The 13,685-nt window shown below is 37.9% G+C and overlaps 1 protein-coding gene across 1 annotated transcript in view; it reads left to right on the forward strand.

The window, feature by feature from the left end:
• Positions 1 to 13,685, forward strand: part of ARNT2 (aryl hydrocarbon receptor nuclear translocator 2) — a 195,324-nt gene that overhangs the window by 107,976 nt on the left and 73,663 nt on the right. Inside the window, exons 7-8 of the mRNA XM_060120677.1 lie at positions 804 to 869; positions 1,212 to 1,297. Coding sequence (XP_059976660.1) covers positions 804 to 869; positions 1,212 to 1,297 — 152 coding nt within the window. The remainder of the gene's footprint in view (positions 1 to 803; positions 870 to 1,211; positions 1,298 to 13,685) is intronic.

Here is a 13,685-nt window from a genome sequence, read left to right on the forward strand (position 1 = left end):
ATATAACTGGACTCTTATCTTTGTTGTATTGAATACTGAGGCATCCAGGGCATTACCTGCTATGTAGCTGGGAAGTGGAAGCGCATGTAAAGAGTGGACGTCCTGAGAGCACAGGTCAGAGGTTAGCCACAGTGCAGGCTTTGGACATGCAGAGCCTGGATGCTGAGAGAGTTATGGAGAAGGCAGAAAAGGTGCTACCAGAGTGGGCAGTGGGACGCCTCACGTCCCCTGCCTCCCAGAGAGGGACCCCAGAAAGCCCTGATTCCAGACTCATCCCTCCCTGTCCCCACTCTGACCTTTGCCTTCCGCAGGCTTGCAGCTGTCTGCTTATTCCTATTCCAGAACATTGCAGGGGAGGAGGCAGTTTCCACACTGTGAAGCTAAAGCCCGAGAAGATGCTTCTGTTCATCAATTGGCAACATCTGTTTTGAGTTGATGCCTCTGCTCGGGCCTGAAGAGACACTGTTGCTGTCATCACCCTCTTCCCTTGTTTCCTGAAAGCCACCAAGTTACACTGAAATGATCTGCAGGACGGAGCATGGCCAGGATCCTCCTAGTGTCTTTCTGGATGTCTGCGGCTCCTGGGCTGGGCCCTGAGGCAATTTCCATGTGCAGTGCAGAATGGCTCTTGCCTTCAGTGACAATCAAAATTCACAGGCATGCAACCCTGCTTCTGCACTTTGGAAAGAACTTGGCTACAGGGTGCTCGCATTAGATAAGGCCCATATACTTGCCTGCAGCACTATGTGCTTTATAAACTTGCCTAGGTCTTCACTCACTCTAATATATTTATCAAATCTTAGGTGTGGAAATGCTCCTTTGGACCACCTTCCTCTAAACAGAATAACCACCATGAGGAAAAGGTTCAGGTCAGTAAGCCTTTCTGATGTATGTTTTGGGGCTGTGCTGGTAGATAGCTTAAATGCACTAAGCTAAGCAGTAGCCGAACTTGAAGACGGGGCTTAGCCTTGGAGAGCACCAAGAGACCCGCACATCAGGGTTGCAGTGGTTGAGATGAGAAAGGGAGTTGGGTGGATTTATTTTGCATATTCAGACCATGTAGGAGGAGGGAAAACAGGATGGTGGGAAGTCAAGATTGAAAACCACAAGGCCAACAGGAGAACCCAGTAACTTAGATACCAAAAGAGTCATGGACATCCTTGCCTCACCCCCAGATGTCGAAAACAAGCTCACAGAAGTTCTTTCTCTAGGAATGGCCTTGGCCCTGTGAAAGAAGGAGAAGCCCAGTATGCTGTGGTCCACTGCACAGGCTACATCAAGGCTTGGCCTCCAGCAGGTAAGCAGAACCTGCATATTCATTCCCAGGGGATCTCATGTTATTTCACCTCACCATGGTATCCTGTTAGAAATGCATTCTTTTTTTGTTTTTTTAAACATCTTTATTGGAGTATAATTGCTTTACAGTGTTGTGTTAGTTTCTGCTGTATAACAGAGTGAATCAGCTATATGCATACATATATTCCCACATCCCCTCCCTCTTGCATCTCCCTCCCACCCTCCTTATCCCACCCCTCTAGGTGGTCACAAAGGACCAAGCTGATCTCCCTGTGCCACGCAGCTGCTTCCCACTAGCTATCTATTTTACATTTGGTAGTGTATATATGTAAATGCTACTCTTTCACTTTGTCCCAGCTTACCCTTCCCCCACCCCGTGTCCTCAAATCCATTCTCTACGTCTGTGTCTTTATTCCCGTCCTGCCCCTAGGTTCATCAGAACCATTTTTTTTTTTTAGATTCCATATATGTGTGTTAGCATATGGTATTTGTTTTTCTCCTTCTGATTTACTTCACTCTGTATGACACACTCTAGGTCCATCCACCTAACTACAAATAACTCAATTTCATTTCTTTTTATGGCTGAGTAATATTCCACTGCATATATGTGCCACATCTTCTTTATCCATTCATCTGTCGATGGACACTTAGGTTGCTTCCATGTCCTGGCTATTGTAAATAGTGCTGCAATGAACAATGTGGTACCTGACTCTTTTGGGTTTTTTTTTTTAAAATGTTTATTTATTTATTTATTTGTTTTCTTATTAGTCATCCATTTTATACACATCAGTGTATATATGTCAATCCTAATCTCCCAATTCATCACACCACCACCACCACCCCCTGCCGCTTTCCCCGCTTGGTGTTCATACGTTTTTTCTCTACTTCTGTGTCTGCAAACCGGTTCATTGGTTCCATTTTCTAGGTTTCACATATATGCGTTAATATACCATATTTCTTTTTCTCTTTCTGACTTACTTCACTCTGTATGACAGTCTCTAGATGCATCCACGTCTCTACAAATGACCCAATTTTGTTTCTTTTTATGGCTGAGTAATATTCCATTGTATATATGTACCACATCTTCTTTATCCATTCATCTGTCAATGGGCATTTAGGTTGCTTCCATGATCTGGCGATTGTAAATAGTGCTGCAATGAACATTGGGGTGCATGTGTGGTTTTGAATTCTGGTTTTCTCAGGGTATATGCCCAGTAGTGGGATTGCTGGGTCGTATGGTAGTTCTATTTTTAGTTTTTCAAGGAACCTCCATACTGTTCTCCACAGTGGCTGTGTCAGTTTACATTCCCACCAACAGTGCAAGAGGGTTCCCTTTTCTCCACACCCTCTCCAGCATTTATTGTTTGTAGATTTTTTTGATCATGCTCATTCTGACCAGTGTGAGGTGATACCTCATTGTAGTTTTGCTTTGCATTTCTCTAATGATTAGTGATGTTGAGCATCTTTTCATGTGTTTGTTGGCAATCTGTATATCTTCTTTGGAGAAATGTCTATTTAGGTCTTCTGCCCATTTTTGGATTGGGCTGTTTGTTTTTTTGATACTGAGTTGCATAAGCTGCTTGTATATTTTGGAGATTAATCCTTTGTCAGTTGCTTCGTTTGCAAATATTTTCTACCATTCTGAGGGTTGTTTTTTCATCTTTTTATGGTTTCCTTTGCTGTGCAAAAGCTTTTAAGTTTCATTAAGCCCCATTTGTTTATTTTTGTTTTTATTTCCATTTCTCTAGGAGATGGCTCAAAAAGGATCTTGCTGTGATGTATGTCATAGAGTGTTCTGCCTACGTTTTCCTCTAAGAGTTTGATAGTGTCTGGCCTTACATTTAGTTCTTTAATCCATTTTGAGTTTATTTTTGTTTATGGTGTTAGGAAGTGTTCTAATTTCATTCTTTTACATGTAGCTGTCCAGTTTTCCCAGCACCATTTATTGAAGAGGCTGTCTTTTCTCCATTGTATATTCTTGCCTCCTTTATCAAAGATAAGGTGACCATATGTGTGTGGGTTTATTTATGGGCTTTCTATCCTGTTCCATTGATCTATATTTCTGTTTTTATGCCAGTACCATACTGTCTTGATTATGGTAGCTTTGTAGTATAGTCTGAAGTCAGGGGGCCTGATTCCTCCAGCTCCGTTTTTCTTTCTCAAGATCGTTTTGGCTATTCAGGGTCTTTTGTGTTTCCATACAAATTGTGCAATTTTTTGTTCTAGTTCTGTGAAAAATGCCAGTGGTAGTTTGATAGGGATTGCATTGAATCTGTAGATTGCTTTGGGTAGTAGAGTCATTTTCACAATGTTGATTCTTCCAATCCAAGAACATAGTATATCTCTCCATCTGCTTGTATCATCTTTAATTTCTTTCATCAGTGTCTTATAGTTTAATGCATACAGGTCTTTTGTCTCCTTAGGTAGGTTTATTCCTAAGTATTTTATTCTTTTTGTTGCAGTGGTAAATTGGAGTGTTTCCTTAATTTCTCTTTCAGAGTTTTCATCATTAGTGTATAGGAATGCAAGGTGATTTCTGTGTATTAATTCTGTATCCTGCTACTCTACCAAATTCATTGATTAGCTCTAGTAGTTTTTTGGTAGCATCTTTAGGATACTCTATGTATAGTATTGTGTCATCTGCAAACAGTGACAGTTTTACTTCTTTTCCAATTTAGATTCCTTTTATTTCTTTTTCTTCTCTGATTGCTGTGGCTAAAACTTCCAAAACTATGTTGAATAATAGTGGTGAGAGTGGGCAACCTTGTCTTGTTCCTGGTCTTAGTCAGTTTTTCACCATTGAGAACGATGTTGGCTGTGAGTTTGTCATATATGACCTTTATTATGTTGAGGTAGGTTCCCTCCGTGCCTACTTTCTGGAGAGTTTTTAATTGTAAATGGGTGTTGAATTTGTCAAAAGCTTTTTCTGCATCTATAGAGATTATCAGATGGTTTTTATTCTTCAATTTGTTAATATGGTGTATCACATTGATTGATTTGCATATATTGAAGAATCCTTGCATTCCTGGGATAAACCCCAGGATCATGGTGTATGATCCTTTTAATGTGCTGTTGGATTCTGTTTGCTAGTATTTTGCTGAAGATTTTTGCATTTATTTTCATCAGAGATATTGGCCTGTAGTTTTCTTTTTTTGTGACATCTTTGCCTGGTTTTGGTATCAGGGTGATGGTGACCTTGTAGAATGAGTTTGGGAGTGTTGCTCCCTCTGCTATGTTTTGGAGGAGTTTGAGAAGGATAGGTGTTAGCTCTTCTCTAAATGTTTGATAGAATTCACCACTGAAGCTATCTGGTCCTGGGCTTTTGTTTGTTGGAAGATTTTTAATCACAGTTTTAATTTCAGTGCTTGTGGTTGGTCTGTTTATATTTTCTCTTTCTTCCTGGTTCAGTCTCGGAAGGTTGTGCTTTTCTAAGAATTTGTCCATTTCTTCCAGGTTGTCCGTTTTATTGGCATATAGTTGCTTGTAGTAATCTCTCATGATCCTTTGTATTGCTGCAGTGTCAGTTGTTACTTCTCCTTTTTCATTTCTAATTCTGTTGATTTGAGTCTTCTCCCTTTTTGTCTTGATGAGTCTGGCTAATGGTTTATCAATTTTGTTTATCTTCTCAAAGAACCAGCTTTTAGTTTTATTGATCTTTGCTATTGTTTCTTTCATTCCTTTTTTATTTATTTCTGATCTGATTTTTATGATTTCTTAACTTCTGCTAACTTTGGGGTTTTTTTGTTCTTCTTTCTCTAATTGTTTTAGGTGTAAGGTTAGGTTGTTTATTTGAGATTTTTCTTGTTTCTTGAAATAGGATTGTATTGCTATAAACTTCCCTCTTAGAACTGCTTTTGCTGCATCCCATAGGTTTTGGGTCGTCATGTTTTTGTTGTCATTTGTTTCTAGGTATTTTTTTATTTCCTCTTTGATTTCTTCAGTGATCTCTTGGTTATTTAGTAGGGCATTGTTTAACCTCCATGTGTTTGTATTTTTTACAGTTTTTTTCCTGTAATTGATATCTAGTCTCATAGCATTGTGGTTGGAAAAGATACTTGCTACGATTTCAGTTTTCTTAAATTTACCAAGGCTTGATTTGTGACCCAAGATATGGTTTATCCTGGAGAATGCTCCATGAGCACTTGAGAAGAAAGTGTATTCTGTTGTTTTTGGATGGAATGTCCCATAAATATCAATTAAGTCCGTCTTTTTAATGTATCATTTAAAGCTTGTGTTTCCTTATTTATTTTCATTTGGATGATCTGTCCATTGCTGAAAGTGGGGTGTTAAAGTCCCCTACTATGAATGTGTTACTGTCGATTTCCCCTTTTATGGCTGTTAGCATATGCCTTATGTATTGAGGTGCTCCTACGTTGGGTGCATAAATATTTACAATTGTTGTATCTTCTGGTTGGATTGATCCCTTGATCATTATGTAGTGTCCTTCTTTGTCTCTTGTAATAGTCTTTATTTTAAAGGCTATTTTGTCTGATATGAGAATTGCTACTCCAGCTTTCTTTTGATTTCCATTTGCATGGAATATCTTTTTCCATCCCCTCACTTTCAGTCTGTATGTATCCCTAGGTCTGAAGTGGGTCTCTTGTAGACAGCATATGTATGGGTCTTGTTTTTGTATCCATTCAGCCAGTCTATATCTTTTGGTTGGATCATTTCATCCAATTACATTTAAGGTAATTATCGATATGTATGTTCCTATTACCATTTTCTTGATTGTTTTGGGTTTGTTATTATAGGTCTTTTCCTTCTCTTGTGTTTTCTGCCTAGAAAAGTTCCTTTAGCATTTGTTGGTGGTGCTGAATTCTCTTAACTTTTGCTTATCTGTAAAGGTTTTAATTTCTCCGTCGAATCTGAATGAGATCCTTGCTGGGTAGAGTAATCCTGGTTGTAGGTTTTTCCCTTTCATCATTTTAAATGTGTCCTGCCATTCCCTTCTGGCTTGCAGAGTTTCTGCTGAAAGATCAGCTGTTAACCTTATGGGGATTCCCTTGTATGTTATTTGTTGCTTTTCCCTTGCTGCTTTCAATATTTTTTCTTTGTATTTAATCTTTGATAGTTTGATTAATATATGTCTCAGCATGTTTCTCTTTGGATTTATCCTGTATGGTACTCTCTGTGCTTCCTGGACTTGATTGACTATTTCCTTTCCCATGTTAGGGAAGTTTTCGACTACAATCTCTTCAAATATTTTCTCAGACCTTTTCTTTTTCTCTTCTTCTGAGAACCCTATAATTTGAATGTTGGTGCATTTAATGTTGTCCCAGAGGTCTCTGAGACTGTCCTCAATTCTTTTCATTCTGTTTTCTTTATTCTGCTCCCTAGCAGTTATTTCCACCATTTTATCTTCCAGCTCACTTCTCCATTCTTCTGCCTGTTATTCTGTTATTGATTCCTTCTAGAGTATTTTTAATTTCAGTAATTGTGTTGTTCATCACTGTTTGCGCTTTAGTTCTTCTAGATCCTTGTTAAATGTTTCTTATATTTTCTCCATTCTGTTTCCAAGATTTTGGATCATCTTTACTAACATTACTCTGAATTATTTTTCAGGTAGTTTGCCTATTTCATCTTCATTTATTTGGTCTTGTAGGTTTTTACCTTGCTCCTTTGTCTGTAACAAATGTTTTTGTCATTTCATTTTTTTTTTTAATGGGTGGTTCTGTATTCCTGTCTTACTTGTTTTTTGGCCTGAAATGTCCAGCACTCGAGTTTGCAGTCAGTTGGATAGAGCTGGGTCTTGGTGCTGAGATGAGGACCTCCAGGAGGCCTCACTCCGATTGATATTCCCTGGGTCTGAGGTTCTCTGTTAGTCCAGTGGTTTGGACTCAGAGCTCCCACCACAGGAGCTCGGGCCCAACCTTCAGCCTGGGAACCAAGATCCCGCAAGCCAGTCGCTGGGGTTCCCTCCATCCCCTTAGGTGTCCGTGGTCCCCCACTGGTACCTGGTAGGTGCCCTAGTTGTGAGGAGACGCGAATTATGTGTCCTCCTAGTATGCCATCTTGACTTCACCAGAAATGCATTCTTAAAGAAACAGACAGGAAAATAGTCTTATTTTCCTTTGTAGTTAGAACATAGTGATCTTTGTAACCGAAAAAAAAAGTCCTACTACTTGAAACAAAGGTTTCTAAAAAGAGCAATCCTGCGAAGGTGGTGGGAGCCTCACAAATCCTTTCTATGATCTGTCACCCAGAGCACTCTGTAAAGTCAGAGTGACATTTGAAACGATAATTGTATTCAAGTCGTTAGAGAAATGCAAATCAAAACCACAATGAAATACCTATTACGCTCACTAGGATGGTTCAAATAGACAGACAATAACACGTGTTGGTAAGGATTTGGAGCAACTAGAACCCTCACACTTTGCAGTGGGGATGTAAAATGGTGCAGCTGCTTTGGAAAACAGTCTGGCAGTTCCTCAAAGGGTTAAACACAGAGTTGCCATATGACTCAGAGATTTCACTCCTAGGTATATATATATATATATATGTTCAAGAGAATTGAAAGCATATGTTCACAAAGAAAATTGTACCTGAATGTTCATCGCAGTATTATTCATAGTGACCAAAATGTGGAAACAAATCACATGTGTACATCAGTGGGTAAATAAAAAGTTGTATATCCATATGATGAAATAGTATTCAGCAATAAAAAGCAATGCAGTAGTGATTCATGCTATAATATGGGCAAACCTTGAAAACATCATGCCGAGTGAAAGAAGTTAGACGCAAAAGGCCACTCATGATTCCACTTATGTGAAATATCTGGAATAGGCAAATCCATTGAAACAAAAAGTAGATTTATGGTTTCTGGGTTTCTCCAGGTGGAGAAAAATTGGGAGTGACTGCTAATAGATGTAGTGTTTCTTTTCAAGGTGACAAAAATGTTCTAAATTTAGATAGTAGTAATAGTTGTGCAACTCTGCAAATCTAAAAACCACTGAATTGTATACTTTAAGATGGCACATCTTACGGTATGTGAATTATATCTCAATAAATCTGTTGCTAAAAGAATATATACAATGTTAAACCACTTGTGGACACTTTATGGCCCCCAGAGTAGTCTGGCTCAGTGAACGTTCCATGTCAGCTTGAGTACAACGTGTATTTCGCTATTGTTAAATGGAGTATTCTTTAAATGTCAATTAGATCAAGTTGATTGATAGTGCTGTTGAGGACAGCTATATCCTTATGGATTAGTTACCTGCTTGATAGATCAATTACTGGAAGAAGGGTGTTTAAGTCTCCAACTATGATAGTGGCTCGGCCTATTTCTCCTTGCAGTTTCCTGTTTTTGCCTCACATATCTTGACGCTTTGCTGTTTGGCTCATACAGGTTATGGGTTTTTATGTCTTCTTAAAGAAATGACCCCTTTGTCATGTAGTGCCCTTCTTTATCCCTGATAATTTTCCTTGCTCTGAATTCTGCTCTGTCTGAAATTAACATAGCTACTCTAGCTTTCTTTGGATTAGTGTTAACATGGTATATCTTTCTTATCCTTTAACTTTTGAACTTTGTCTTTATATTTAAAGCGAGTTTCTTATAGACAACCTATAGTTGGGTCTAGTGTTTTTAATCCATTCTAACAATCTGTCTTTTATTTGGTGTATTTAAGCCATTCACATTTAATGTGATTATTGATATAGTTTGATTAATACCTAACATGTTTTTTTAAATTTAGCTCAATGTTTACTTTTTTTATTTTTTATTGGAGTATAATTGCTTTACAATGTTGTGTTAGTTTCTGCTGTACAATGAAGTGAATCGGCTATATGTATACCTATATCCCCTCCCTCTTGGACCTCCCTCCCACCCGCCCCCCAATCCACCCATCTAGGTTGTCACAGAGCACTGAGCTGAGAGTGAAGTAAGCCAGAAAGAGAAAAACAAATATCGGATATTAATGCATATATGTGGAATCTAGAAAAATACCTAGCATGTTTTTGATTCATTGTATTTGTTCTTTGTTTCTTCTTTTTCTCCCTGCTCTTTCACCTTCCCTAGTTTTCATTGAGCATTTTATTTATTTATTTTTCAATCCAGCTGGTGTTGACTTTATATCTGATTCAAACATTTTATGATCAAACTGTCTAATTCTAAAACATGCCAGTTCAATACCTCATTTGCATGCTATGAGCTCCTTTTTTTAGGGCTTTTTTTTCTTTTCTTTTAAAGAGGCAGCCTTTATTTTAAGGATTTTTACATTGAAGAATTCAAAAACTGGTAGGTTTTTGGAACTTATTGATCTGTATTTAAAAGGAACTGTTGACAAAGATTCCCCAGAAATAATCTAAACAAGCAGGAAAGTACAGTTAATACTACTGAAACCTACTAAAATAATTCCAGGACATATGGTTTATCCGACATCATTGAGCATTTTATATGATTTCATTTTCTCTTCTCTCCTGGCATATCAATTATATTTCTTTAAAATTATCTTTATTGTTTGCCCCAAGTTTGAAATATACATTTACAACTAATATAAATCCACTTTTAAATAATATCATACCACTTCATGGGCAGTGCAAGTACCTTATAGCTAAGTGTCCTTCCTTCCTCCTTCCCATGTCTTCATGTTGCCCTCATTCACTTCACTTATCCATAGGCTGTCATTGCCCAATACAGTTGACCCTTGAACAACGTGGATTTGAACTGCGTGGATCCACTTATAAGTGGATTTTTTTCAGCAAATACATATATGTACTGTAAATGTATTTTCTTTTTCCTTATGATTCCTGGTAACATTTTCTTTTCTCTAGCTTACTTTATTGTAAGGATACAATATATAATACATATATCATACAAAATATGTTAATTGACTGTTTATGTTATCAGTAAGGCTCCCAGTCAACAGTAGGCTATTAGTAGTTAAGTTCTGGGGAAGCCAAAAGTTATACATGGATTTTCAACTATGTGGGGTGTCAGCATCCCTAGCCCCCATGTTGTTCAAGGGTCAACTGTACACTGTTACTGTTATTATTTTGAACAAACAAGTCTATTAGCTCAATTGAGAATAATAAAAATAAAATATTTTATTTTACCTTAATTTATTCCTTCTCTGATGCTCTTCCTTTCTTTGTGTAGATCTGAGTTTCTGAACTATATCATTTCCTTCTTCATGAAGAACTTCTTTTAACATTTCTTGCAGGACAGTTCTGCTGGTGATGAATTCTCACCATTTTTGTTTTTCATAGAAAGTCATTATTTCTCCTTCACACTTGAAGGATAATTTCACTGGATATAGAATTTTAGGTTGGTGGTTATTTTCTTTCCACACTTTAAATATTCACTTCATTTTCTTCTTGTTTGCATGGTTTCTGATGAGAAGTCCACATAATTCTTATCCTTGTTTTTCTATATGTAGTGTGGGACTTTTTTTCTGGCTTCTTTCAAGATTTTTCTCTTTGTTTTTGGTTTTCTGCAGTTTGAATATGATAGTGTAGTTTGCTTAGTCTTTTTTGTGGTTTGTTTTTTTTCATTATTTGTACTGGTTGGTATTTTCTGAGCTTCTTGGGTCTGTGGTTTGGGGTCTGTCATTAATTTTGGAAAATTCTTAGACATTATATCTTCAGATATTTCCTTTGTTCCATTCTCTTTCTTCTCCTTTTGGTATTCTAATTACATGTATATGTTTTGAAATTGGACTACAGTTTAGGGGTATTCTGTTCTGGGTTTTTTTATTCTTTTTTCTCTTTACATTTCAGTTTTGGAAATTTCAATTGACACATCTTCAAGCTTACTGATTCTTTCCTTGGCTATGTCCAGTCTACTGATGAGTCTTTCAAAGGCATTCATTTCTGTTACAGTGTTTTTTTTTTTTTTTTCCCTAGCATTTCCCTTTGATTCTTTCTTAGAGTTTCCATCTCTCTGCTTACATGACCCAACTGTTTCTGATTTTGTCTACATCTTCCATTAGCACTTTGAATATATTAATCATAGTTATTTTAAATTCCCAGGCTAGTAATTTCAAAATCCATGTTGTATCTGAGTCTGGTTCTGGTGTTTAGTTGTCTCTTCAGGCTGTGGGGTTTTTTTGCTTTTTAGCATACCTTGTAAATCTTTGTTGATATCCAGACGTGATGCATTAGGTAATAGGAACTGAGGTAATTAGGCCTTTAGTGTGAGGTTTTATGTTAATCTTGTGATGAGTTGGCAGTGTTTAATGTTTGAGACATATGTATATAAATATCTACAGATATATAGATATATCAGTTTTATTTATATTTATATCTTATTTGTATATGTGTTTCTACTTAGACCATAATGCACAAAATTGTCAAGCCGTTGTTTGCCTAAAGGCTGGACTCGAGGACAGGGACTCAGAAGGCGCCAGTACCTTTACAAGTGTCCAGAGCCTGGACCTCAGCTTTGTAGATCCACTGTCAAGACAGTGCTGTCAAACTGATCAGGTGCAGGTTCTCAGCAAGAGTTCTCCGAAGCTGACATGTTAGTCAGGTGCAATTCTGTGATGCCCTGGGGTTTCCTCGCCACTGGCATGGATGCCCATGTCCATTTTCCAGGGCATCTATGAGGTTTGGCAGTACTTGAGACAACAGGTTTGTACCGGAAGGTTGTCCAATGAGAAGCAAATAAGAGCACAGGGGTGTGGGCAGCCTGGAGAGAGATTTCCAGCAGGGACTCAGTTCACCGAGCACATGAGATGGCGTCATATGTGCAATCTGCTGAGCAAGGCTCTCGGGCACCAGACATAGCCCATCCATCAGGGAGCGTGAAGGTGTGTTAGTGGGGGACCAGCACGTGCACAGGTGACTGCAGGAGAGAGTGGGCAGGTAGTCAGCCCTGGGACAGAGGAAAGGTCCCTAACGTGCCCCGGGGTCAGGAGAGGCTTCCTGGGCTCCTGAGACCCATTATATAGACACCCCAGTCCTGCCAAATGCAGCGTCTCGGGACAAGCGGGCCATCTCCTTCTTGATGCTTTCCTCATTTGAACTCATCGTTCTCATCATATCAGGCAATTCCTCTTCCTTTTTCTGGCGTCAAAGTGCTTTTTTCTACCACTTTATTTGAGCGCCAGGCCTACACATCACAGGAAATGCCACCATCGTGGTCAAACTAACCCACAGTATCCTTGTGGATGAGCAGGAGAAAGGAGGCTGATGCCCGAGGTGTAGGCAGGTGACTGCATCCGGAGAGTCTGCCAGGAGGATTTGGGGCATGCTTTTCTGGAGTCGCGTGGAGTTCTGTACCCGAGGGTGCTGGAGGGTACAGGGTCACAGGGGCAGGAGAATTTGTTATGCATTTTCTCCAACGACCGCCCTTGAAACTTTGCCACAGGAAAAAACGGTTGAAGGAACCAGAAGTGTTTATCTTGGAGAAAGTGAGACATGACTTTTGTCTTCAAGTATTTAAGGGGCTGTCATATGAAGGAGGAATTAAACTTACTTAGGATAGTTCCAGAAAGCACAAGGCAGATTTTAACTTAATAGGGAGATATGAGCAAAAGCTATGAACAGGGTGTTAAATACATATACAAATATGAATACATACACACACTAAGCATCTGGAAAAAATTCAGCCTCCTGTTAATCAGAACCGCAAGTTAAAATAATTTTATACCATCTCCTCTTACCTATCAAATAGCAAACAATTAAAAAGACAAAACACACAGTATTGGTAAGGTTTAGAAAAATGGACACTTTTATGTTCTGCTGATGGGAATATAAATCAGTACAAACCTTCTGTAGAATAACTTGCGAGTATATATTAAATGCCTTAAAATGTGTATTCCTTAATATACAGGAATTGTACTTCTAAGAAGTTATTTTAGGGAATTGATCAGAGATGTGTGTGTGTTGTATAGTTAAACATTATTTATAATTGTGAAAACCTTGAATTATTCTAAATTTCAAATTCTAAAATTCTAAATATCTAAATTTAAATAATAAAGAATTGGCTGAAAATAGCATGAAACATCTACATGATAGGCTACTGGACAACCATTAAACAGGCATGCTTTCAAAAGATATTTAAGAATGAAGCAAAGTGCTAAGAAGTGTTAAAAAGAAAGACAGGTCATGCAACATAAACATCATGGTCCCAATTTTATTTTTAAATTATAAATGAATAGTGTATCTATGCATTGAAAAATTGTACACAGAATATTAATCATTGTTGTTTCTGTGTAGTAGATTATTGGTTACTTTTTCTTCTCTATTCAGTCTTACATTTTCCAAAATTTTACATGACTTTCATAATCAGAGAAAATGACATTTTTAGGAAATCAAGCTGAATTTTCTAAACAGCATTTCAGACAATTGGATTGAGTGGTTTGCACTGAATTCAGAAATTGTGTCATTTTGTTTGTTTTTTGGTTTGGTTTTGTTGTTGTATTTAGTTGTTGTGTTTCTATAAAGAT

Source organism: Lagenorhynchus albirostris, chromosome 1 (assembly GCF_949774975.1).
Source record: "Lagenorhynchus albirostris chromosome 1, mLagAlb1.1, whole genome shotgun sequence".
Taxonomy (NCBI): Eukaryota; Metazoa; Chordata; class Mammalia; order Artiodactyla; family Delphinidae; genus Lagenorhynchus; species Lagenorhynchus albirostris.